Consider the following 26,856-nt stretch of genomic DNA (forward strand, 5'->3'; position numbering starts at 1 on the left):
ACCACAGTGCAATGCTTTCATTTTCTGCTGGCAATAGGGCAAAAATGATTCTCATCTCTCTGGAGCGCGTTGGCTTTGCTGGGTTTAGCATGCTCAAATTTGCAATTGGTTGTTGTAAAGTCTATCTCAAGCCTACTGCAGGTGACTGTGTCCTTTCTGGGTTGTGTCTTACAGCTGCTGAGGCCTGTCTATCAAGAGAACAACGCTGCTGGGGGTAAGTCGCCAACATGCTGAAAACGCTGACAGAGCACCTAGCAGAGCTAAACGTGGTCTTCCTAGAGCTGTCAAATCCTTGCCCTTGGCCCTGCAATGGAGTCCCACCCATTTTGAGGACAGTGGCAGAAGCCTGGGGCTTTTGGGTAATATAATGTTCCTCCTCTCTGTGTCAAAAGCAAGAACCCAAGCCCAGAGGAGAGCACGACTGCCAGCATCACTGGATGGGCCTCGTGGTGAGGAGGTCTCTGTGGGAGCTCGTGGAGTGGCTGAAGGAGGCTGGTGGCAGGGACACGATGAAAGTGTGGAAGTGCTGAGCGTTGTTGTTTTGGCGGTTCCCCAGAGGAGTCCGTGGGCCTGTCCATGGCAAGTTTTACTTCTTGTGCGTGATGCTGTGGTAGGGGAGTGCTAATACTGTGGCCCCTGCTTTGAGATTCATTTTGTTACTAAGGGAGCGAGGGTGGCCCTGACTTGGGTTCCTACAAACAGTGGTGCAGGTTGGAGTGCCACGTTTGAGGAATGCTCATTTCCTGGGCTGCTGCAAGGTCTTTGGCAGTCTCTGGATCAGCTCTCCTCTAAAACCCTTTGAAGTATAAACTCATTTTCTGCAACAGGTATGCTGGGGTCTTTCTGGAGAACCAGGTATGGCTGGGCTTGCAGGAGGAGTGGGACGAGGTGCATGGCAGGGCTGGGGACTGCAGGAGTCCAGGTCCGTACAGAAACACGCTTTGCCTGCTCGTTGATTTGGGAACTTTGAGAAGTCCATGCTTGCATCCTGCTCTGTCAGGATGCCCTTAGCTGTGCGTCCGTAGCCGAGCTGACCTCCTAGGCATGATCTTGCAGGAATGTCTTTAACTCAGCAGTCCCTCCCTGGTGCAGGCACAGCTATCGGCACGATTTCCAGCTGGAAAATTTTGTCCTGCCTGTGAAGGAAGGGCAGTGTCCATAGCAGGCAAAACGTAGGGCTGGCAAAGCCATGGTGGGGATGTCGGGGTGCAGGAGGGAGCAGCATGAGTCTGGGGCCCCTGTGCCTTGGATGCTTCCAGCCCCGGAGCTCTGTGTCCAGAAGAATTTTCCGTAGCTCAGCTGCAGGGGATGTTTTGTACCGTGGATAATTGCAACTCTTTCCTGCTGTTTGAAGATCTGTGAAAAGATGAGCTGGACCATGGGGACTTGTTCTTACAGCAGGGTGGAATTTGAAAGACTCGGGCTTCTTCTCATAACAAACTTTAGTGATTGCTTTTGGTTTATTTAATACTAAGTCTTTAGAGGGAAGAAGGCGTTAATTAACCCGAGCAGTGATTAAGCGCGGCGGTGCGGAGCTGGCCACCAGTCACCCAGTGACAGGAGCGGGCGCTTCAGGCAGGCTGGATGCATTTCTGCGCCAGCGTGCAGAGAACAGGACTTGTGCAGGTGATGAATTCCTCTGATAAAATGAGGTGATTTAGGGAGAAGAGGAAAAGCAGCGCCTGAACAGCCCAGACAGTTTGTGTCTGTCTTGTGTTGAGCTGTCTCTCGTGCTTTGATTTTATCTGGCAGAGCAACTATGAAGAAGGGGAAACAGAAAATGTCAGGATTATTGCACTTAGAGGTGGAAACAGCCTTTTAGGTCACGAGGGCCACCCCCCTGCAAGGGCAGGCTGTTAAAGCAAGCGGTAAACAGCAGGTCTGCATTGCCAACAGAGCGCGGTCTGGCTCTGCTGGCGTTCATCTGAAAGTAAACGTGCTATTTCCTAATAATTAATGGAATATGTAATGTTGAGTAGGTTTGTATATTTGCTTTGGACGAGACCTTATCTGCTCTGAGCCATGTTCAGAAGTGTTTTGGCTCGTTTCTGCTTGGGAAGGTTATGGGTATCCGTTACAGTGCAGAGGCAGAAGCCACTGTGCAGGAAGCTGCTGTGGTGGGAGGAGAAACTCCTGGGGCTGGGTGGCTGGAGGGAGGGGTGCTGGAGGGTCTCTGCTGGGACACCCCGCTAGCAGGGAGCTGCGGAGGGTTTGCTCGTGCATGTTGCTGCGATGTGGCTGTGGGGAAGAGTGGCTTAATGCTGTAGCTTCTCACCTGGATATATTAAAATCCAGCTGGCGAGGTCTGCCTGCTGGACCCGAGCTGTCTTTGTTCCTCAGCTTCGGGAGGCAGGAAGGTAGTACTTTCGTTTTTCAGTGGGGCTTCTTTTGAAGAAGGCATAAATTTTTGGTTAGACAGACATTCAGTTCCTGCTGGAGTTGTTGCCTGTGAGTTTTAGGACAGAGCAGAGGTTGGTGGTGCCCAGCAGGACATGGTCTGGGGTTAAGGGCTCTTGGAGAACGTGGACCTGTCCCACCTTCTCTCACCAGCATGGTAGATGCTGCTGCTTCTGCTGTGATGGGAGTTTGTGTATGGCAGGAGAGATGTGCACTGTGGGCCTGGGGACATCAGGGATGGCCAAAACTGTACGCTGGGGTCACCAGAGAATGCCGAGGCCCTTGGGCCTAATGCATTCATGTCATTAATGGGAAATATTTCACAGCTGCTCCCTGCTCGGCAGCCAGGCTGTCCCAGCCCACCTGAGAGCAGAGCAGCCCAGCAGGCAGCAGCTTGGCAGATCCTTTCTGGTTCTGGTCCCACTGTTGGTCTCATCCTGGCTCCATGTGGTGGGTCTGGGCAGGAGCATGGACAAAGCCATCCTTAGCACCGCTGCTTCCCGCAGACCACCCACTGGTTGTGTGTGCAGGCACCAGCTCCCAGCAGCCTGCGATGCTTTCGCCTCGTTGCGCTGCTGCTGAGGAAATGGTAGATCCAGGAAATGCTCTATCCAGGCAGAGCATCTTCAGAGCACCCCATGTCCTGTGCCTGCAGTCGCGAGACAAAGTGCTGGTGGGAACCTGCTGGAGGTATTCAAACACGTTCCTCTGGGCTGGGAGGACAGGGCTGAGAAAACCTATGGAGAAGTAATCGCCTGGCAATAGGGGAAGGAAGGACTCACCCACGCCGCAGCTAGCAGGGAACAATGGTAATTGTTGATAATTATCAATAATGCTTTTAATCACAGGGTTATCAATTACATTAGAGATTCTGGGACTGGTTTGACTTACTGCCTAACGTCTCCTGGCCTCTGGCGATGCAGACTGGCAGGTGGGGAGTGGCCGCAGTAGCTGGCGTTGGCTTGTTGGGAAACGCTGTAGCTCTGCTGAGCCAGCTGAGGTGGAAGGCTGCAGAGGAGAGCTTCTGTGTAATCCCTCCTTGGAAGGAGGAGAACGGCTTTCTGAGATGAAGAGGGACAGAGCGAAAAACTCATCGGGCTGCTCAGGCATTTTCCAGCAACAACATGTAATGCTGAAAAACAGTGGATGATGTGGTGCCAGCCTCATGCAAAATGAGGTCATCCTTTATAAATACGCCCCCGTGTCTGAGTAATCATCACATCCCTGGGAGCACTTCGGAAAGGCATGGATTGATCCCATGTGCATGAATGTGTTTATCGCTTCGGTCCCTTTCCCTGCCACCTCCAACCTTAGTATCCTCTAACACCTGTGATTAACCCGCCACCCAGTGCCCCATCATGTGAAATTCCTGCACCATGCGAACTCCTGTGCCCAGAATTCAGAGCAGGCAGAACTTGTGCAAATGAAGATGTCCCAAGGTTTAAATTTCCCCTGGGTTTTTTTTCCCCTCACCCTGAGTTAGTCGCAGATGGTTTTTCCTTCCCTGGAAAGGGAAGGGTCACAGTTCAGTGGTGCAGGCAGGTGTTCCCAAGTGATGGGAACCTCCTTGGTGCTCCTGTGATTCAGGAATGACCATCTGAAGTCATGTTTGGGGTTGTTCTGTATTTATTATTTCGTAATTTCAGTACTGCATGGGGAGGTGAGTACAATAGTACCCCATCTCTTTCTCCAGAGTATCCTATTCAGAAATTGCGCAGAGGCCAGCGTACATCCAAACAGAGATGGACGTGCTGGCCTGCGGCTGAGCTTGCTGTGACTTCTTTGGGTTTCCGTTTGTATGCACAGTGATGTGTTTGTGCTGCTGGTGTGATCCGGTGAAGTCCTTGGTCCAGCAAGCAAGTAGTTCTTGGATGAGCAGAAATGTCAAGGGACATCTCATTTTGCATTAGGAAAAGTGAAGTCAGTGGTGTTATTTCATGAATCCCTAGGAAACTTTGACAGCAGGGTGATGACTGTCCCTGCAGCGCTCGGCTCTGCGTGCCCTTCGGCTCTGCCTGCCCCCTCCAGCCTGCGAGAGCAGGAGCCGAGCCGGCAGCGTGCAGCCGCTCTGCGGGAGCTCCCTTCTGATTCTGAGTTTCTTTCTGCTTCCCCCGTTGGTCCAGGAAACGCATGCAAAGGGAAATCGCACACGGGGTCTGGGAGAAAATCCAGGCTGATGAAGACTGTGCAGACGATGAAGAGCTACGGGAACTACCAGAACTGCACCATAGTGAGGCCGCACATCCCGCACTCCAGCTACGGCACATATGTGACGCTGGCTCCCAAGGTGCTGGTGTTCCCCGTCTTCGTGCAGGTAAGGGCAGCTGGCAGCGAGGTGTTACGGATCTCATGCAATCGCTGCCCAGCACTTGCTGCTGTTGGTCGGGTCCAGGCCGTCGTGCAGGGGGGATGTATTTCCCAGCAGTATCTCCCGTGAATTCATGGATCCCCTGTCATCCTCAGCTCTCTCCTCTGGAGCTGGCTCTACTCAGCACAGCGCTGGGTGCTTTTCTCAAAGGGAATTGTGTCCTGCGATTCTCTGTTGGAGTTTTTTTTCCCTTTTCAGCTTTCAGATCTGGTCCTCGGGTGCTTGCTTGAGTCAGGAGAAGGTATCCCAGCCTCTGGGCTTTGGCCACCAGTTCATCAATGTGGTTTATTCCTGTGGGTTCTTTGTGCTGTAAATTGTAGTGTGCAAACAAAGAATTTTTTTTAAATTTTTTTTTTAAATTTAGCTGGTGGCCAGCACTAAAACAATGGGCAAGGATCCAGAGCATAACGGCTGGGCAGAGGAAGTTTTCACTCCCCAGTTCCACAAATTATTTTCTTAAAACTTAGCCCTGAATTGGGCAGTGGTAGCTCTAACTACCTCTGTGTCTTCCATTTTGCCCTTCATATGGCCAGAACCCCATAAAACCTCATCTGGTCCTGTATGTTTAAGCAGGCTACTGATGAATGTCTTCGTCAACTCTTTACCATGAGGGTGGTGAGGCTGCACCCTCCCAGGCAGGGTTCAAAGCCAGGTTGGACGGGGCTCAGAGCAACCTGGCCTAGTGGAAGGTGTCCCTGCTCATGGCAGGTGGGGTGGAAGGAGATGATCTTTAAGGTCCCTTCCAACCCAAAGCATTCTGTGATTCTGTCTCTGAGACTGTGGGGAACCACCCATCCTCCCCTGCTAGCAGCAGCGACACTGTCATGTCAGCTCAGACTGGTGACTTCCTTTGGGCTCAAACCCATGATCCATGTGGTCCGAGGGAGCAGACTGCCTGGGGGCAGATGTGGGGCTGGGGGGAAGGCTGATGCTCTCCTCCGTCCTCCCCCACGGCACCTGGGTGGCCGTTCATGTCAGCACCAGAGCATCCCCCAGCCCTGCCTGCGGGCACGGTTTGACTTTTGGCAGGAACACGACTGGCGCTTCTGGCTCTTTACTCCCAAAACTTCTGTCTTGGATTGAGTCTGGGGTGTTTCTGCCGCTTCAGGAACTGGTTTTCGTCTCGCACGGGGAGGCCGCTGTGCAGGCAGCCTCATGTGCCTGCCGTGCTGCTCCAGAGGACCGTCCTGGGCTGGTTTTGCAGGGTTTGTTCTGCAGCCCGGACAGCTGAACCCGTCCCGTTCTGCTCCAGCGTCGGGCAGGGAAGGCGCTGACCGGGGAGCTGAGCGTGCAGCGTGGCGTGAGAAGGGGCAGCCTGCTGAAAGTCGCTTTAATTTACTGCGAGAGCAGGCCATAGAACCATGTAGCAAATATTCTGGTCTGAGGGACGTGAGAAGCTAACGTGCCGTGTTGTGGTTGTGTTTCCTGCTAAAAAGCGCCCATAAGCAGGCTCGCGTGGTGCGGAACAGTTAGCATACAAAGAGGCAAGCGGCTGATGTTCTTTTTATAGCTGGGTCTGATGCAGGCGTGAAGTTTAAGGCTTTCTTTTTATCGTGTAGCTGGACTGCAGGCTTTCTGTCCTTCTGAGCTCAGTGTGAGCTGGCTTCTCCCTGAATGAGTTGCAGCATAAAGTGAAGACAAAGTGGGTTTGGTGGGTGGAAAGTTTTTCTGGCAAACCACACTTCCAGTGGAAGGTTTGACTGTTTCTTTCTTTTTGTCTCTTTTTTTTCTTCTTTTTTCTCCTTTTGAACATAGCCCCTAGATCTCTGCAACCCAGCCCGGACTCTGCTTCTGTCAGAGGAGCTGCTGCTTCACGAGAGCAGAAGCAGGACCATACAGGTAAGACTCTGTCCATGCTGCCTGAGCTTTTGGAACACGCTCTTCTGCACTCTCATATGGTAGATTGAGATTGGAAATGTTTTATTCTGAGGTACTTAAATTAATAAGATATTTGGAAAAATTTGTTTATCACGGGGATAAACTAAATATCAAAACTCTGCTAGAAATCAGCTTTTTTCTTGTCTTCCTTCATGCTCACAGAGAAGAAGCTGCGCGTGGCAAACGCATGGCGGTCACAGCCCAGCAGCTGAGGCCACTGGCAGACTCGGAAAGAGGGAGTTTAAGAATATTTTGTGGCAGGTTAGAGAACCAGACAGAGAACTTCTTACAGGCGTTTTCAGAAATTTAGTTCCTGAAACAGGTCACATGTCCAGATTCTTCTCTTTTTTTCTTACTTCAGCTTCTTTTCTGCAGTGTTATCAGAGGGCTGTTAAAAATCCGGGAGACGACCAAGCTTTGGCTACGTGTTGAGCCAGTGTGCGTGACAGCTTTCGACATCCAAACTGGCAGAGTTTGGAGGTGTTGATTGCATTCGCTGCGTCCCGCGGTAAAGCCTGCAGAGCCCTGGGATTTGGGCCGGAGGAAGCAGCAGCGGGGAGAGCCCACTCCTGCGTTGCTCACCAGTGCTGGAGGGAGCTGCTGTTTCTGTTGGGGCATTTTCAGAGACTCTCACCACTGCACAGAAGAACTTTAGTTTGAATTTAGTTGGAGGAAGCAATGCGTCATCTTCACAGGGCCAGAAAGGAATTTTTACTTGACTAATCTTTGTTTCTGGGTAACACCTTCTGGGTGGCCAACAGCAGAATCCCAGAGGCATGTCATATCGCTGGCCTGCACAAAACAGTACAAGACTCTGTCACGTTAAGTGACTCCTCTCTCTTTCTGATTTTCAGTGTGTAATTCATCCCTTGCTTTGACTTGAATCACTATTTCCCCCCCCTCCCCCGCACCTAAGTACATGAAAAATTGCATGATCAATTAGGAAATGTGGCGCTGATTTTTAAGTAAAACTTTTCCCGTGTCCGTCCTGCTGTTCTTTGTTGCTCAGGGTCTTCTGGGCACCCGCATGAATGAAAATCAGGTCGACACAAGGCTGTGTAGCACAGCTGTGCTGTGATGGCTTGGGAATATGGTGGTCAGCCTGAAGTCAGTATGCTTCTCCTGGGTGGTTTGGCGTTGCTTGCTTTCAGGTCAGACTTGGAGGGCTGTAGTAAGAGCCAAATGTGGAATAATTGTGGATAACTAATGCCCTTTGCATGCTGGGTGGAGCGTGTGTGTGTGTGTGTGTTCATACTTAGATGATGGAGAGCCTTGGGACAAGCGTGTTTGGAGGACGTGTGCAGCTGTCTCCAAATGGCCACGCTGGCCACTTCAGAGAGAGACCCAGCTGTGAGCAGGGTCACAAGGACAGCGTCTCAGGGAAAGGACTCTGCTTACGATGCCGTAAGGATGAGCGTGAGGCTGGAAGAGGATTTCCCAGTTGGAGCTACTGCCAGGAAGGGCAGGATGCTGTACACCAGCCAGGAATGTGAGACAGCGTTTGAGAATGGTGGTACCTTGAGGCTGCGATGTCTGTGTAAGCCTGGCAGAGGAGCAAGGCAAGAGATTGTGACTTAAGCGTAGTGAAAAAAATAGAAGCAGCAAACGGGAACAAGCATGTGGCAGCATTGGCTTTGGAAGGCAGGAGTCTTTCCCTTGGTGTGAACCCAGGCGTGGTGCTGAGCCCCATCTTGCTGGGAGGTGGCAGTTGTAGGTAGCAACACCGGGATATCAGCCATGTCCCTGGGGAAGGGTTTTCTCGTGTCTGCAGTGTGTCACGGGGTCACGGCAGGCTTTGCAGAGCTTCAAGGAATCAGTGCAGGTCTATCTGGAAAGCCAGAGACTGCCCTTCTCCTGCGCAGCAAGGGTGTCTGCTCTGGTCCTGATGGGCTGTGAGGTAGGAGAGCCTAAACTTCTGAAGCCAGCAAGACCTAAAGCGGCCTGGACACAATGGAGCTTCCCCTGTGATACCTGTAAATGTAAAATTTCCACTTACCAGAGTCATTGTAATTAAACTAAACTTGATCCTTGCTGTTTTGAGAAGACACGGCATCACCTGGTACAGAAGGGCTTTGACTTCTCTTTTTGCTGGACTTGAGCTCGCTCTCTCTCCAGCCTCCTCTGCTGCCCAAACAGAGGCCATCCCGTTTCCAGTTGGTGCTTTCTTCCATGCTCCATGTGGTTTTCCATTTTCCCACTGCTCTTCCCACCCATCCTCTCTCAAACTGGACCACTGCTCCTGGGGTTTGCAGGGCTGTTCTCTGCATCATGTTCTGCTTTGGCTAAGTGGCTTGCGAGGAGGGCCCAGGTGCAGGGGCTGGAGGTGGAGGTCTTGTTCCATTTTTTTCTTTTTCAGAAAACTGGAATTTTTTCCCCTTGGCAGTTTCCACACCAGGCACTGCGTCCTCGTCACTGAGCAAGCTCTCTCCCATCTCCTGAAGGAGTCAACCTATCTCTCTGGAGGCTTGCCAGGATCTGTCCTTTCCCTGACCTTACCTCTGGGGCAATCCTTATTCAGGCCTTAATCACATCCTGTCTAGACTTTGTTGCAATTCCCGCTTTTACAGTCTTCTGAAATCCCTCCAGCCCGCAGAGTGCCAGAGGAACAGCGTGATGCAGGTGATTGCACACAAGGTGTCCAACATGGGCTTTGTCCTTGTCAGTCTGTCCCTAATGTTGTACCTGGAGGCAACTTTCCAAAGCCCTGAGGTACCTTTGCAGCGTGGGCCGTGCTCACCCCTTCTCAGCTCTCTTTTCTGCCATCTTAGATCGGGATGGTCCTCCCTTGAGCTCTGAAAGCGCCCAGCTCTGCCAGGAGCCTGGAGGACACGGACCAGCATGCCCAGGTTTTATGTTCTTCTCTGTAGGGCAAGAGGCTTTTCTTCCTTGTCCCAAGTGCTGCACTGCAGGTTCCCAGCACTCCTGGCTTGGGATGGGGTTGCCAGCTCCCTGTTTCAGTGCGTGGCTGAGTTTGGCCAGCACAGTGGGTTGACCAAAACCCTACTCCTTGGCACAGATGTATCAAGATCTTGTTTTCAGCCTTTTTTAGACACTTTAATTTGGGTGAGAATATGATAAAAGTGCACTTACCTCCTCCCTCCACCACACTAGTCCCACTTACGCTGTCCCTTCTTCTTTCTGTCTCTTAATATCCTTTACTTCCTCATTTTTTTTACACCATTTCCCCATCTACACATGTTTAAAGGTAGGTACATGATCGCTTGAGGTCTTCAGTGCCTTCTCTCCTCTGATGTTCATGGTAGGAGAATATTTGATTCAGGTAAGCAAAGATGAGGTTCAAGGTTGACAGCTAAAGCCTTTGCTGTGGATCTCCTTTTGGCAAGTGTGGTGGTGGGTTTTCGTCAAAGTCTAGCTAAGCGTATAAACTCCTTCCTGAGCATTCAAATTCCGTGCCAATAATCTTGGCACAAAAAAACGTGTGAGATGGTAAAAGAGGGTAAATGGACTGTGGGCTAAAACACTGCCGAGAAGTCTCAGAAAACATGCATTTAATATGAATACGTGCAGAAGTAAAAATTCCGGAGCAAAGGAGCAGGTCATGCTTAGAGAGTTAGGGCTGTGTAGCATGGAAAGCAACGACTCAAAGGCTTCAGTGTATCAGTGAAGGTTGGTAAGGTTTCCCTGACCTGGGAAGTTCATGCCTGTCTCCGAAGTGCCGTGCCTGTGTGTGTGCACCTACCCCACCTGCAAAGCCCAGGCTACTTCTCTTTTTAGACTGGGGCTGGGCTGGCTGAGATGCTAATGTACGAAGCTGTGGTAACTGGATTACTTTGAATCACGTTCTCCTGTTGCTCTGGTCTCTGTGAAAATTCAGTAACTGCCAGTGCAGAGCCATAGCCAAGAAAGCTGCGACTTTGAAGGATATGATCAGGGGAGCACTGAACAGGAGGGACTGGGTGACATCGCCCTGTATGTGGGGGTCTGAGTCCAACAGTGATGTCTGCTTCATCGAGGGTCCTGGAGTTTGGATGGTCTCACAAGAGGGCTACAAGGATAAATCAAGATCTGAAAAAAATGAGGAAGATCAAGAAAGCTTCATCCGTTTAGTTCAACTGTAAATGAGTGGGGACACATGAACTCCGCAGATACAACCCTCATGCTGGTATCACTGGAGTTTCTTTTAGGGGTTGCACCCAATTCTTCTGGAGAAGAGTCCAGTACTGGTAAAGAGAAAATGTGTGTGGATCAGTCCTAGGGGTGGATATCTGTCTGAAGAGCTCCCCACCAAGGATTATAGGATTTCTCCAGGCAGCTGCAGGCAGCATTCTCTGGCCAGCGATGCACGGGGTCATCGCTATGTTCTCCTTTGGCAGCTGAAAGCTCCATCGTAAATGACCTGCCCCTGCTTCGCTCTGCTTCCTCAGTTCCCCCTGTTTTGCTGGGCACAGGTATGAGATGGTTGCTGGAGAGAGAGAGGGCGATGTCTCGGGAAGCATCCACCAGCTCAGGCTTCTCCTGCCAGGCACTGGGATGAGCTGGCAGGGTTTGCACTGGTCCCAGTGCCAGTGTCCCTGCTGATGCACCGCTGCACCTGCAACGTGCAAACTCCTCCCTGCCGTAAGGTGGGTGGCAGAGGCTCCCTGAGCACCCGTGAGCAGGAGAGGATGGGTTAGGAGGAGAGTTAACCATTCTTCAGCTTGAATGGGAGGGTGCTTTGGCTGCAAGGCTTGGTTTCTGGGCACCTTTTGGTCATGTTTTTGTTGCCGTGTTTTGCTTTACGAGGCGTGGTTATCGCTTCTTCCTGCGGTGGGGCTCCGTAGCAGGCCCAGCGCTGAGCTCCTGTTCTCATCTTGGGGAAGCACGCTCACCCACCGCTTCCCCCCTTCCCTCCTGGCTTTCATTTTCTCTTGTTTTCTTTTAGGAAACACTTTAAACGCGCCCCTTCCTTCGGTAGCAGTGCTTTGCTGGTTATGTTCTTTAGTTATTGAAGTCTGTCAGCCGAAGAGGCTTTGCTATTTGCCGTCATGCAGAGCACACCGTGTCCAAGACATCAGTGTCGGCCTCTACGAACAATTTTTTTTCTCCCTCTAAAATCTGTTCACATCTGGTGGATTCTGTGTCTCACCTGGATGAATTCAGGCACTGTGTTTCTTTTTTGTTTGCTCTTTTGCTTTTACGAGCCCTGCACTTTTTCATGGGAGATAGCAGATCTGTTAGCGAAGGGCTGTTAGAGACGTGTTACAGCTTGTGGGCAGTGTGATGGCAGCCCTAGGCAGAGCTCCAGATTACTCACTCCAGCCCTCCCCTCTTCTACCTGCTGGCTGCTGCCTCAGTGTCATCCATGATTCGAGTTTCCCGTGCTCAGCTCTGCGGGTGGGGTAAGTTCTCCGTCCCGCAGAGCCCGTCCTGCTCCCACCTCTGCAGGCAGGGTCTGCTGGAGCCCTGGACCTCGCGGTGCCGGGATGCTCGTGGCAGGCTCCGGCTGTATGGGTGGAAGGGACACCCTCGTTTTCTTCCCCCAGCAGCCTGGAGGTGCAGAGGGACCTCTGCGAACGGTTTTGTGTGGAGCTGCTCTGAAATCAAGTGTCTTGCTGGAAGCAGCATCTAATAGAGATGCTCTTATGAAACCCGCATCTTCTCTGCATCCTGAACCCAATCAGCCCCATCTTCCCATACAAGCACAACGTTGCCTGCAAATACTTTTTGTGTGTTTCTGTTTCTAGGATTCCCTACTTAAATCCCCTTGGTTTTGAAGTGGGTTTTTTTTTTTTCCTGCTGATCCTTCTAATCTTTTTTCTACCCTTTAAACTTCCGTGTGTGTTAGGTCTGCATTTTCTTTCCTCCATTTCCAGCACGACCACTTGCTGACCATGCTTTATCTCCTTCACTTTGCTGAGTTGCTGTTCTCACAATCCCTGAATGTCTCCTCTTTGCGGGTGAGGGACCTGGGATGGCACCAGACATGTCCCAGAAAAGTTACTTTTTGGACCCAGATGGGCATGAGAGAAAGTTTATAGTGCAGTTTGTACTTCGTTATTCCTTGTATTAATAATAAGGTCAGAAGTAATGAAGAGGGTGAATGTGGGCGCTAGGCCAACTGTATGCTGAGAGCAGAGGAAGGGATTTTCCAAATAATAAAGAGAAAAACAGACACTCCCTGCTTTCATTGTCAATTAAAGCTACGCTGGTAGCTTTGTGCTTATTAAAAATACCACAAAAATGAATCTGTGCAGCAAGGAGAAATCTTGTGGCAGGGGCTTGACTGGGGTTTCAAAGCCAGATGCTGCTGCCCTGACGTGAGACTCCTCACCACGCGATAAATGGTTACCCAGCTCGTCCCCCTCCTGCCATGTGCCTGTCAGCCGCGGGGCACGGAGACAAACTGTGCTGGCAGCGCGTCCCCGTAAACAGTGACTCTGTCCCTGTCCAGAGCAAAGTCACCTTTCAGAGGCTGGGCGGGTGTTGGCAGTGGTGCCAGCTTCCAGTAAGCCCCTGGGATGCTGGTTTGTTTCCTGCTTTTGCGAAAAAAGGACCACAGAACCTTGGTTGCTGTTGCTTGGTGTAGCGAAGCAGCAGTCCCTTTGCTGTGGGAGGTTTTTGGGAGCGTCCCAAGGAGCGGTTGTAAGCAGCCACGCGCTCACATGCTGTGTCTTGTGCTGAGAGCAGTGCATGTTCTGGCTGTATGCAGGAGGTCCGCCGTCCAGTATACCCACTGGTATATTGCAGCCGCTTCCTGGTGTCCTTGAAGCTTTGCTGAATGCCCCCAGCTTCTGCTGGAGAGCAGGAAAGGTTCAGACCTCGGCACAGTGGCACTGGCGTAGCGATTGCACCAAGCTACTCGCCCCCAGTAGGCTTCTGTGTCAAGGTACAGTGGAGGAGCTCATTCTTCTCATTGTGAAGATCACACTGATCTGTACTGGTTGAACTAGGGACCTCAGGCAAGAGCCAGAAGCAGAACAAAATCTACCTTTGAGTTGTGAGCACTTGCCACTGCTCCAGAGTAGCTCCCAGCTCTAGGACGCTTGAGTCACCGCTCAAGCAGCGAGCTGGGCAGGCGTGCAGTTTGGTGTTTGCTTTCCACCCGTCAGCGTGGTTTAAAGGTGTCAAGTTTGTTCCCTGCAACTGCTCTCGTGGGTTCTGCTGTTGCAAAAGCCAAGCTGTTATTTTTATCAGAGGAAGCAAAATGGGGCATGCAAAGACTGAGAACAGCGAGAAACTCCTTCGTGAGTGTGTTCCGGGAGATCACATTTGCTTTTAGGTTGCAGCTTCTACAGTGTGCCGGGATTAGCCAGCAACTTACTCCCTCCTCCTGCTCCTCTGATTTATAACTTATGTAAATGGGAAGTGACACGAGAGAGCAGAGGGTGTGTTTGCGTGGCGTTAAACTGTCGGGCACGTTTATCCCTCTTGTCACGGGACTCTGCAAGCCTCGGTAGGCGGCTGCCGAGCTGGGGGAGGCTTGTCCGAAGCTTGCCGGGAGCACCCCGAGGGGTGTAGCAGCAGCTGGCCCCTTCGCGAAGCGGGGCCGGGGCCGCCTGTCATGGCCGGTGCGTCTCCGCAGGGTAGAGCACCTTTCTCAGTGCCAAGAGATTGATTCCAACTTCTTTGCTGCTCTCGTGCTTCCAGGTGACCCTCTTTGTCTACTCCGACCTGCTGCTCTTCACCAAGGAGGACGAGCCTGGGCGCTGCAACGTGCTGAGGAACCCTCTCTACCTGCAGAGTGTCAAGCTCCAGGAGGGTGAGTGTCTGCAGCAGCACCTGGAGACATTTGGGGCATTTTTGGGGCCGCTGGCTATAAAGGATTTTGGCCAGCAGCAGGATAGCACCCCGCTGTCCCATTGCTTCTAGTATGTAACAGTACCATAGAATCACAGAATAGTAGGGGTTGGAAGGGACCTCTGTGGGTCATCTAGTCCAACCCTCCTGCCGAAGCAGGGTCACCTACAGCATCCAACTGGCGCTGCCAGATCATCCTTCCTTGGGCTGCAGGGCCCGCATCACCCTTCCCGTCCCTGCATTAACCCAGTCCTCGGGAGCTCCATCTCCTGGGACCCCTCCGGGGCACTCGGGTGGCACCGCTTTCCAGGGCTTTTTGGGTGCGTCTCTCGGGGGTTTTGGGCTGGCATTCCCCAGGGTCGTGCTGGGCTGGGCTGTTCCCCTTGCTGGTGTTGCAGCGCCTGTGGCGGGGCCCTGCCAAGGCTGAGAAAGGAAAGTGCAGGCTTGAGGTTTCCCCCACGGTGCCTCGAGAGAGTTCAGACGTTGTCTCCAAGGCAGTCTGGCTAAGCTGTAGTGACCTGTACTTTGTCACTTCTCCCTTCAGCCGCCCACGTTTTCCCCCGCGCTAGCATGCCTCCCCCACGCACACCCCATTGGTGAGGGCAGAGCAGACCCTGGCCTTGGTGGGTGGCTGTGGACCATGCCCTTGCTCTGCTCACCTCGACTGGACCTTCACGTCCAGCTGAGGGCTTGGGGAGGGCTTCTAGGGCAGGGGGTGACTTGAAATCAGTTGTTTCATGTTGAAATGCTGAGGCTGTGTGGAAGGTGGCCTTCAGCTACTCGGGGTCAAAAGAGGAATGAATGAATTGCTCGACCACATCCTATTTGCTACGGCGGAGCTACTTCTTGGCCGCGGGCCCAGTCCCACCTCGTTCCTTCTTTGGTGCCGTCGCATTTTGGGTGCGGGTTTGTGTTGTGTGCAGTCGGCGTGGGGCTGGTGGAGCCCAGGCAGCGGGTGTCGCTGTGCCGGGGACCGACGTGGGAAATTGTGGTTAGATGTAAGGAAAAACTTCTCTGTGGTGAGGCTGGTCAAATATGAAGTTGCCCAGAGAGGCTGTGTGACCTCCATCCCTGCGGGTGTTCAGGACTCAGCTGGGTGCTTTGGGCAGGGGCTTGGATGAGAGACCCCCCAAGGGGCCCCTTCCAACCCGCACGGCTCTGTAACTCTGTGAGCTGATGTCTTTATGCAGTCCCGCGGCCCTGACCAACAGGGGTTATTCCAGATCTGGGCTGCTTCTCCAAAGGGATCATTTTCTGGATCAATTTTGCCACGTCCCATGATTTTACCCAGCCGAGTTTTGAGCTCTGTGGATGAGCTGCATCTCTCCACGTGCCCCATATTGTTGTGAGCCTCAGTGCTGGGGATCTGCCGTGCTACGCCAGACACCGCAGGCTGCCTGTCAGTTGTTATGTCCCATTTCCAATAACGTTTCTGCTCCCGGATTAATTCACTGGCCTGTTTGGTGGGGGCAGAAATGCAGGGAGGGAGAGCGGGTGCCACGGCACGAGCCGCCGAGCGAAGCCATTGAAGCTTCCCTGCGATTTGTGAAGTTTGTTCTCAGCGCTGCTTGTTTCTAAGAAACGGACAAAAGAAATTGTTCCTCGTGGAAGGGCTGGTTGGTCAGCGTCCGCTCCCGTGACGCGCACGCGTGCCGCCCCCGGCTGCGGAATAACCCTGCTCTTGTTCGCCTCCCTGAAGGAGTCGGCTTCGCCAGTGCCGGTCCCGGCTCTGTGTACGAAGGTCTGTCTGTCTGCAGCTCGGCACAGGAACGCGCCTCCTAACCTCGGGCAAAGCGGTTGGATTTCGTGCATGGTTTTCTGCCACTTATTTCCTTGTTGCTGTAATAACTTGGCTGGATCACATCTGGAATAGCTGAGCAAGCCTCTCCAGAGGGGATGTTTGTCTCTGCAGCACTGAACCACCCTCTGCAAGCTGGGAATCCAGCACAGTCGGTTTTCAGGCAGCTCACCCTCCCGGTTTGGGCAGGACCAATTCAAAGGCGAGTGGACCAAGCAAAAAGATGTCCGTCCCTTTTGGCAGGGGTTTTCTGTTGGTCTCCTAACTAACTGAATGGCACATTAATAGGAACAGGCGTATTGCTGAGTACAACAATTGAGACATCTCCGGTACGCCGAAGACCATTGTGATGTTTCCTGTTTCTGCCGCTCGCTGCCCTGTGCGAAAGCAAATCAGTGTAGTCTGCTTTACAATGCTCTGTCTTCCTGCTTTAGAAGCTGAGCGGGGTTGATGAGCACCACACCGGCCAATGTTTCCAGTGTGACAGGGCTGGCTTCCTCACTAGATACTGTGGGAATTTCCGTGTGAAAGTCACCGCCTCGCTGGGATCCAGGCCCCCTGGGGTGGGTGCGCTCGGCTTTGGGACAGTGAAGAGCGCTCCTGGTTTGCAGCCGGAATGAAGACCCCCAGGCTGTGAGCCCCGTCCCCAGCCAGGATCCTGCAAACGAAGACTTTTCATGTGCTGGCTTGCTGTGTCCCGCATCCCAACCCGCCGTGTCTCGCAGCGATCCACTCCGAGTCAGGCGCTCAGAGTAGGATTTATGGGGCTTCTGCCCCCCCATAGCTTCTCCTGTGGGAAGCACCCAGGGCTTGCACCTTGCCACACCTCCCTGGGGACGTGTGCCACGGAGGGTGGTAAGCTTGTCCCCACTTGGGAGCCAGGTTTGGAGGTGCACAACAGCCTTCCTCTCTGCCCATGCACCCAGCGCCCTGCAGCATCCTGCCCTGAGCCCCTCGAGTGCCCGACGCAGCTGATCCTCGCTGCGCGTACGCGAGGGGCTGGGGAGCGGGGAGTCTGCCCTCACCGTGGGCATTGCCACGGTCCCCTGCGCTGTGCCGCGAGGATGAGGAAAGCAGCAGGACTGTCTTCCCACTTTTCCCGTCTTTTTGACCCAGCAGCCGGCGTGCACCGTCCGGATCCTGCACGCAGCGGGTGTTTCCCATGGGTTGCACGTGGATTGCGGGCAGAGCCGGGCCGGCACTGAAAGCTGCCGTTGTGCCAGGAGCTGTGTAAGAGCCTGCCCCGCGCGTCAGCATGGGTGCGCAGGACGAGGCTTAGCCGGGGAGCGGGACGTGTCCCCGCAGAGCTCGCACCCTCCTCTGTCTGTGCTGAGCGCGCGCCGCAGCCCAGCCCGGGGGCAGGGACGGTTCGGGCTACGCTGAAAGGCAAGCCAGTCCCCACCGCAGCGCACCAGGAAGAAACGAAAATATATTCCAGTGAGTTTTTTTCCTCCTGCTTATTTCTTTTTAGCATTTTACTGAATTTGGCTGAGCGTATGTGCTGTTCGGCTGTCACGAGGGGTGCGGACGTTGTGCTGCCTGGGGATTGGAGTCCCGGGATAGCCCGGGCGGCCGGCTGCCGCCTGCCCGGCGCGAGGTTGTGCCCCTTCTCTTGTCTTTTGTGGCCTCTGGTCCGCGGTGCAGGAGGTGAAAAGTCCACATCGCGTGGCTCTGGGGCACAGCGGGCTCCGGCACACCAGCCTGACCCTCCGGAGACTGGAGAAATCTCCAGCGGAAGAAATTCCGGCAGACCTGGTCTGTGCTGAGATCTGCGCTCGGGTCTGCCCTTCCCGGCTCTGCCTTCGCTCTCCTGCCTCTGCTGCGCCTCGCCGGGGCTTGGCACCAGCTCAAGCCCAGCGGCTGGGCAGGGCAGCCAGCCTCTCGCCTCCCATTTGTGTTCTGTTTAAAGGCAATTAGTGGTAGAAAATGGGCTTTAAGCAGTTCCTTAGCCTAGGCTGGCTCCCTGTTTTGTGTGGCCTGTAGGCACTGGGCTGCTTGGCCGTGTGTAGGAGTGAGCCTGGGAGAGACAAGGGGACAGGAGCTGCTGGTGGTGGAGGTTGCGAATGCTGGGATTCATAGCTCAATGGAGAGGAGTTTGGAAGGGAACTTGAATTCTGATGGTTTTGGGCTGTGTCAGCGTCACTTGTTATTGCAGAAGGAATAAACAGAGGCCCAAGAGAAGCGGGGTCATTCCCAGGGCTGTTTCCCTCCGACGTCGCCTTTCTTTGCTGAGGGTGCATGTCTCCAGAGGGTAACCTGTTCCTCACATCAGCTGAGAGAGCCGGGCTAAAGCTCTGGAGGGAAAGTGGCTGGGACATGCAGGTCCTCTGCAGTCTGCTTTGCAAGGTGGCCTGGCGAGCTTTGGTCATGGTGCAGGGAGGAGCAGCGAGCCCCGCTGAGAAGATGGGCTGTTTTTTGTACTGCTGACCGCTTGGGAAGCAGAAGCAGTAGAAGGGGACGGTGGACTCGTGGTGTGCCAGCAGCGGGCTCAGATCCTGCCTCCAAACCCTCCCTCAAGGGGAGAAGCACTGGCTGCGGGGCTCCTGTTGGAGGCTTTGGCTTAGCAAGGAAAATGCTCCCTGATGGTCCTGCTGGGATTCGCGGCAGAGGGTGCCGGGAGAGTGCAGGCAGAGCCGCGGAGAGTGGCAAGTGGTGGTTCTGTGGTGCAGAGGTCAGACACGGGCTCCCAGCCAGGCCCATTCAGAACGTGCTCTTGGGGGCCAGCACTGCTCCCCTTCTGTAAGCGAAGACTTGGAAGGGGATTTCTGGAGCCCTTTGGTTGGCAGCTCTGGGGCCAGGCTGCTTCCCTGTCCCTCACAGTGCCGGGGATGGAGCAGGCTGAAGCTTGTGAAAACACACAAGGACTCATCATCTGAGAGGTCCGCAGCAGTGCTCCCGGTGGTGCTGGGCTCCAGCGGCCGCTGTGGCACGGTGTCGTGGTGTCCCCGTAATGATGTTTCAGCTCGTTTCCTCCAGCGTGCCCTACAAATGAAGCTGGCAGCGGAGACAGGCCTGCCATCCCCCAAAGGGCAGCTGGGAGAGATACCCAGCAAACAGCTCCAGGCCGTTGTGCTTCTTCATGGGTTTCACGTTGCCCATGGAGTGACTCAAGAGGCATCTGAGTCCTTCAATGGGTCACAGCTCTTATCTTGACGTTTGGGCTGCTGCCTGCAGCAGAAGAATTGCTTTCCTCTGGGGAACAGGGTGTTTCCACCGCATTACAGAGCCTGTTCCCATCGTTAGCGCAGCTCAGGCTGTTGAAATGAAGCAGAGCTTGTGCTGACACCGCTTTGAATAGGATCTGCGGCCGTGCCCAGACTGCAGACCTGATCTCATGGTGGAGATAATGTCATTAAACGGGTTATGAAAGCTGCAGCCCAGCGGTGCTGTATGCTGCCAAGGGCAAATCTGGTGCAGAGCATGTTGGTGTGAAGGAGCGAGCCGGCTTCAGGAGATCGGATGTCCTGCTTCAGAGTTGAGGTGACCATGTCCTTTGGCATCATGTCCTCCTGCAATGCTGATGTATGCTAGGAGCTGGGTTCCCTCGGGGCTGGGTACTCATGCCTCACCAGCAATGATCAAAGTCCAGGGCAAATCTTCAGGAATGCCTTTTTCTTGGTGACAGGGAACGCTAGGCCTGCAGGAACTAGCCTGGTGGAGCAGCTGGAGCAGAACACATCCCCTGGGATAGCTGGCAGCAAGGTGGGGAGCCGAACTGGACTGCTCCGTGACTTAGCAAGGCATGGATCGCAATTTTGGTCATTTCATTGCCTCCAGCACCATCTCCATTCCTGAAGCTGTGGAAGAGCAAGTCCCTTGGCAGTGCCACGCTGGCAGGAGCTTGGGCAGTTTGCCCTCAGCCTGGTGGAGCAGGGCTTTCCCCACTGCCCCGTGTCAGCTGCTCCCATTGCCCTGGGATTCGGCTCTGTCTCCTTGGAGAGGCACCGACCCCAACCACTGGCACTGATGGGAGCTGGGACACACAGCACCAGACAGAGATACCACCAGCCTTACCTAGGGCTTGGGGCAAGAAGCTGGGAATGAGCAAGGACGTAGGAACAGGAGCTGCTCTGGTTAGTCCTCCTGGGAGCAAAGCGTGTGCAGAGGTAAGGTGGGAGAGAGCTGACCCCGGTGCCCAGGATGGCTGCGTGGGCACTGCGGGCGCTCCGCAGCCCCCGGGAAGGAGTCGGGCAGCACGTGCCATGGCAGGTCGGGCAGAAGAGCCTGTGCTTGGCCTCTGGATGAAACAAACCTTCTTCCAGAAGGACAAACCCAACGGAGAATCCATGATAGCACATGGCCCCTGCAGATGCAGCATACATCACTCCCGGATCACAGCCTGGTACTGTAGGATGACAACAATAAATATTCATTAAATGCTGTCTCTTAGCCAATTCCTCTGCCAGTCTCGCTGCTTGCAGAAATGCAGTTGTAGCTTAATGTTGATCCTGTGTTTTTCTTCTTTGTAGGTTTGGAAGATCGGAAATTCTGCATCCTTTACCTTGCGGAGGTGAGTGGTGCTCTTTTCCGAATGAACTTGCTGGTGGGAACTGAACATGAACTGACTATGCTGATCCTGTCTGCTGGGGCAAGGAGCACTGAACGGGCTGATTTTAACTTCCTTTTTAATTAATTTGCCAGAGGTTGGGAAAGGAAGCATAACGCCCGTAGCCAAAATACATTAGTAAGAAGCTGCTAAAAGGAATCTGTGGCTGGGGAGGCTGGGCAGCACCGGGACAGGTTTGCTTTTCCCCTTCCCCCTGCGCGCTGTAGGTGGGTCTTCCTCCACGCATCTCACTTTCGATTTGTCTTGGGATTCTTCTCCCTGGGGGCAGACTTCCTTGCCAACTGTTCTGTCTTTGTTTTTTAGGCATCTTGCTTTTCTTGTCTTCAAGCACTCAGGTTTGAAGCCCTCAAATAAAATGAGGAAGCTTGATCTAAATGACGTATAATCATAGCTCTGAAAACACGTGTGGCTGGTACATGGCTAAATGCTCTGAACAGATTTGCAGTCACTCGGGCATCGGCACAGTGATGTTTGTGTCATGAAGCAGCCAAGGAGACTGCAAAATTGGTTCACGGTGACTGGACCTGCCTGCTCATTGAATGCTATGGCTTTTGTTCCTTTTCAAGTGACTTTACTCTCTTCCTGGATTCAAGGCCTTGTATTTTCAGGGGTGGAAATTTTGGTCTGGGAAAGATCCCCAGGGCACAGAGGAGAAAGGCAAACATTGCTCAGCAGCACCGTGAAATAATAAGCTATTGTGAAAGTTGGATAAAACCGTTCAGAATGAAAGTTGTTCACCTTGAGTGGCTGGGATTTGGGCCAAGGCACGACTCGCTGCATAACTGTGGGCTGACGAGTTCACTCTCATGTTTCCTTCTTATTCCTTCCTTGTCTCCGCTATTTCTTCCTGGAGCGGTGGGGCAGGAGCTGCCTGCTCGGGGGTTTGCTCACTGCGTGTCCCGGTGTAACGTCAGGCTTGCGTGATGACTCCCTGCCCGGCTAATCCTGTGCTGTGACTCAGAAAGGCTGCGACGGGTGTTCGTGGGCAACATCCCGACAGTGGGATGAGGCCCTCCTGCATTTTCTCATACATTTGGAGAAATGCTTTTGGAGCCTGATGTTTAATTTAGAAGCTTCGGGCCCCCAAGTAGAAGCGACTGAAAGAGAACTGGCTGCATTTCATGAGATCTTGGGAGAGGAAAACTCATCTTTGTCAAGCTGTAATGAAGTGCTTGGCTTCCTTCTGATGGGCTTAAATGGCTCTCGCACCTCTGGTGACAGATCTGTGGCATCCATTGCAGTTGGAGTGTAGTAGTTCTATAGAAAACGGGAACTATTTGCTTTCCCGTGTGCATGCTCCCCCACAGAGGTCAGTCGGTCTGGACAGGGCAGGATGCTGGGGTTCTGCAAACCCCTTCTTGTTGCCCCTGTCTGCTCGAGGTATTTCGGAGCAGGTCGCGAGTGGAGCGGGAGCTTCCTGACCGCTGGTGACCAGCAGGTCCGCCCCGTGCCTGTCCCCGAGGAATGGCTGCTCACACCCTGCGCTCTGCCAGCCCGCGCTTGCGGGTGACACCAGGGCAGCCCCTGGCTCACGGCCGGCGTCCCGCTGAGCAGGGCATTCCCTCCCGGACCCCACGGGCTTCCTTTGAGGCTGGTGGTCTGCGCCGAGCTAGGGAGATCAGGCTGATGAGACATCTGCCTGTGGGTAGATGGGGAGGGGTTCTCCAGCCGTGTGGTTTGGCTGCATCTTTCTTGCAAGGAACGGAGAATGTGGCTTTTATGTGTCTGCCATGAGTGTACAGCACGGATAGAAACAGCCAGCTTCAAGGTTCAGGGAACAGTGCACTTCCAGCCGTAAGTCTCGCCAGACTCCCCAGCAATGGGCAATTTTAGTTTTAAAAGGGGAAGCTGAGACACAGAGAGGGGGACGTGCCTGTGAGTCAGCAGCGAACCGGGGCAGAACGGTGCTCTCCGGACTTCCCCATGGCTACTCTTCTGGGAAACGATGACCTGCAAGTCACAATCCTGAGAACTATGTAGAGCGGGTGACCAGGCTGCAAGGACACGGGCTGGTGGTTAAAGCATGAGAGCAGAAACCTCTTACTTTTGCAGTGTGGGGGTTGTGTGGCTCAGTGGAGTGTCCTCAGTGGAGGCAGACCTGAGGCAAATGGAGATGGGCTCTGCTGAAGTGATGGGATGCTGTCGTGGGAGCATTTAAGCATCTTCTTCCTGCAGGGAAGCTAAGAAGAGAGTCACCTTCAGGACATCTCTATTTTCTTCTTTGCATTCACTTGTCAGGAGCAAAGCTTTAGTGACAGGGTTGTGGGGGTGTCACCAGGAGGTTTTAAGGCTTGGCAGCCCGTTGGAGGGAGGGGATGGTCCCCCTCAGAGGCGTTCCTGCGGACTGGCTGCACGCAGAGGCATTGAGGGGGCTTGGATCCCTTGCCGGGCTGGTGGGAGCATCAGTTTGTGGTGTGAGGGTTGTGTTTGCAGTGGGGTGGCTTCAAGGCATGGCCTGCTGTCGAATGGAAGCTGGGGTTCGGGTCCAGTGAAGTGGCACTCCCGTGTTGCAGCAGCACGAGGGGCTGGGGGGGGGTCTGCGGGCCAGGCCAGCGTGGCTCTACCCATTGCCTGATGGATGTGGTGTCCACAGGGTGCCACGCTCCGACTGTGTCACCTACTTTCGCCCTGCTGCAAGGCTCACCCTTCTTCCCGACTGTGGGAATGAGATAGTTTCCCTCTGCAGGGATGGCTTCCCACGGAGAGGGGCTGGCTCTGCCCCGGGGCCGCGCTCGCTGCCGGGAGTCAGGGTGGAGGGAAGCTCGGGAGGACATCCCTGGCAGGGTGCTGGCCCTGCCTCTCTGCGGGCACCCTCAGCTCTCAGCAACGTGGTGCAGCAGTGGCTGGGTCCTGCTGGCAGACATGGCTGTCCCGCTGCCCACCCCGATGGCTGCTTGTGGCAGCTGGAAAGCTTTGTGTGAGGATGCGTAAGGGAAGGGCGCTTGGGTGGGCATAGCTTTTTGGTCCCATGCCACCTTGATGGGTCTCTGCCCCTCCTGATCTGCTCCTGTCCTGCCCTTTGCAGCACGTGCTCCGTCCCTGGGCTTGCCAGCAGTGGTTTACGCTGCTGGAAGCTTTTTGCTGGCTCAGCTCTGCTGGCTGGTCTGCTGCGGGGTGGAGGTGATGGGTTTAGGGGGTTTGGTGGTGGTCGTGGTCTGAGCTCTTTTGTCACCAGGGTCTGGGCAGACGCATCCATTGTGCTGCCATGACAGGGCCCGGGAGGTTGGTAGCAGCTCTTGTACTGCTGTTTCTTACACACAAATCATCTGCAACAAGCAGTAATGTATTTAGTGCTGCTGCGAGTGGAAAGGGAGCCCACGGGGCCGGGCTGACTGTGTTTGCTGCGGGAATAGCTCTTTGCCGAGGCCTTAAGCTGCTGTCTCCTGCTCCTTCTCATCTGGAAGGTTTGTGAGTAATGTTCTGGCCCATAAGGTCACATTTTTGCATTTGGATCTGGCGTGCTCCAAAATAAAAGTGTGTTTCAATATCTGCGAGTTGCTTAATTTATTTTAAAGAAGAAAGAACATTCCAACCTTCAGGGAAACTGGAGTGTCATAAAAAAGCTACTGCTAGTCATCCTGCCTAATCACGTGCAAATAAATCGCTCCACAGAGTGGAAGTCCTCTGCATTCTGGTTATTTGCAGTCGTGTAGCAAACAGTAATCTTCAGAGCCCGGCGTAGGTTACAGCAGAAGAGGTGTTTATTTTACAGGCTCTTCGGCGTGTGAATTGCGGTGCTTGGAGGTCCCAACCCCAGTGGGACACGTGGCCTCCTGGAAGGGGAGGGCTAAATATAGGTCGGTGTTGGAAAGAATGCAGAAATAGGGGAAGGCTCTTCACTGAGCTGTCCGTTCCTGGTGGTTTTGTTCCTCGTGGTCGTCATGGGGTAGCTGCGACAGTCCCAGCTCATAAGCCAGCCAGGATTTTGGAAGTGATCTGATGAATACTGTCTATACCTGGAAGCTTGCCTAATTTTTCTAATTGCCAGCTGATAGATGAAAAAGTACCACTAATGCATACAAACCTGGTCTAGCCTATGTATCATTTCAGTATTTTAAATCCAAATAGAACAGTTTAAAGCCAGCTGAACAGATCCTCCTTGTGAAAGCTTTGGGCTGATTTAGTGTGGGCCCGCGTTTCTGCACCCCAGAGGATTTGGAGTGGGGGAGTTTGGCCCCGTTTCCCCCTGCCCACGCGCCGTTCCCTGCAGGGCACGTACACCGCTGGTGAGGACGCGTGTAAAACCTGTCAGAAGAAAACGTTTGCTGCGTGGTGGGAGTCGGTAGCCTCACAGGGAGCCAGTCCAGAGATGTGAATGTGGTCCAGGGCGGTATTCACACCCTTCCCCGCTCCGGAAACATCCTACTGATAGGAAACTGCAGATCAGTGTTTTATTGCATTGTTACAAGTTTTTGATTTGAACCCAACATATTCAGACCAGATTGACTTAATATCAAACAGCTCGGTAAGTTTTTTGCACTAGCAGAATTGATCTTTTTCTCTGAAAGTTTTCATCTGCAGACGCTGGAGTTTCCCTTGGGAAACTACTCCAACAGAAAACCTTTCCAACAGCAGCTTTGTGGCCTGCTGCGATGAGCACACCTACAGACCCGAGCAAATTAATGCTTGTGGGTCTGTGCTTGGCCTTGTTTTGCCGTGGAGATGCACGCCCTGACTCTGCCCGGGACACGCTCTATGCAAGCGTCGGAGAAGTGACACTGTTCCGTCCCGTGCCCTGGCTCCGTGGGGACACATCCCTGCCCCCGTGGGGTCCCCCGTGGGCACTGTTGCTGTTTGCATCCTTGAGCTGAGTCCCGGCTGCTGGCAAGGACGCGCTTTGAGCAAATGCTCTTTAAGATGAACCGCTCCTGTAGTGAGGGGCAACACTGCAGCTTGTATAAATGTGCCGAGCTCTGTAGCCTTCACTCCCAGCTTGGTCCATAAGGGAATTAATTTCCCAAAACGTTCTTTGTTACTCCCAGCACTGAGCATGACTAATTTAATGGCCTTAGGGATGTGGCATTGTCCATTTCTGTCCCGCAGGGAAGGAGCAAGGAGAGCCCGGGTTCCCATCTCCATACAGGGAATCTGAATGCTAGAGCAGCAGCGTAGAATCAGAATCATTAAGGTTGGAAAAGACCTGTAAGATCATCAAGTCCAACCATCACCCCAACCCCACCACGCCTGCTAAACCATGTCCTGAAGTGCCATATCTACACGTTTTTTGAACCCTTCCAGGGATGGGGACTCCCCCACTGCCCTGGGCAGCCTGGTCCAACGCCTGACCGCTCTTTGAGTAAAGAAACTTTTCTGAACATCCAACCTAAACCTCCCCTGACACAACCTGAGGCCATTGCCTCTCATCCTGTTGCTGGTTACCTGGGAGAAGAGCCCAACCCTCCCCCACTACGCCCTCCTGTCAGGGAGCTGTAGAGAGCAATGAGGTCTCCCCTCAGCCTCCTCTTCTCCAGCCTGAACAGCCCCATCTCCCTCAGCCACTCCCCGTCAGACTTGTTCTCCAGACCCCTCTGCAGCCTCCTTGCCCTTCACGCTGTGACATGGCAAATATTATACATCTGGTTATATAATAATGTTATATTATAATTTATGTATATTTTATAATATTATGCACTTGGGTAATTCTGCACTCGGCTGTTCTGAGCGTGTCGTTGGAAGTGTTTGCAAGGAGCTTTTCTGGGCGATGTCCTGGCAGATCTAGAGGACTCTTAGGCAGATGGTTTGATGATAGAGAAGAGGGCAAAAGGGCTGGCCGGGGGGGGTGGATACCAAACCTATGCAGCCAAGTGAACTGCTAAGGTGAATTTGTTTAGTAAAGAACTTAAAAAGTAATTATTAGTGAAAGAGAGATAAACACTACAGAAGGAGCACAACTAGAGCAGGCATCCTCACAGGCACTTGGCTTGATGTGACACAACACTTGGCCTGAAATCCTAGAAAGACAGGAAATTGCTCTGCTGCTTAATAAATAATTAAGAACTCTGGTCTGAAACCTCAGCATCATCTTCTGTAAGCATTGCTCTGCCAGGGCGAGCTTGGGAAGTCTGGCTCTTGCTTAACTGCAAACAATCATCATTGACATGGTAGAAAACA

General features: G+C 53.4%; 1 protein-coding gene across 5 annotated transcripts in view; it reads left to right on the forward strand.

Moving 5' to 3' along the window:
- The window catches only part of RGS3 (regulator of G protein signaling 3), an 80,646-nt gene that overhangs the window by 20,328 nt on the left and 33,462 nt on the right, over positions 1–26,856 (forward strand). For 2 of the 5 annotated variants that reach the window (XM_075439442.1, XM_075439443.1), the window contains 5 exons: positions 175–214; positions 4,521–4,711; positions 6,521–6,604; positions 14,231–14,342; positions 20,648–20,688. In XM_075439442.1, coding sequence (XP_075295557.1) covers positions 175–214; positions 4,521–4,711; positions 6,521–6,604; positions 14,231–14,342; positions 20,648–20,688 — 468 coding nt within the window. The other 3 variants (XM_075439444.1, XM_075439446.1, XM_075439445.1) reach the window with 3 other exon arrangements.

Source organism: Opisthocomus hoazin, chromosome 19, assembly GCF_030867145.1.
Source record: "Opisthocomus hoazin isolate bOpiHoa1 chromosome 19, bOpiHoa1.hap1, whole genome shotgun sequence".
Classification (NCBI taxonomy): domain Eukaryota; kingdom Metazoa; phylum Chordata; class Aves; order Opisthocomiformes; family Opisthocomidae; genus Opisthocomus; species Opisthocomus hoazin.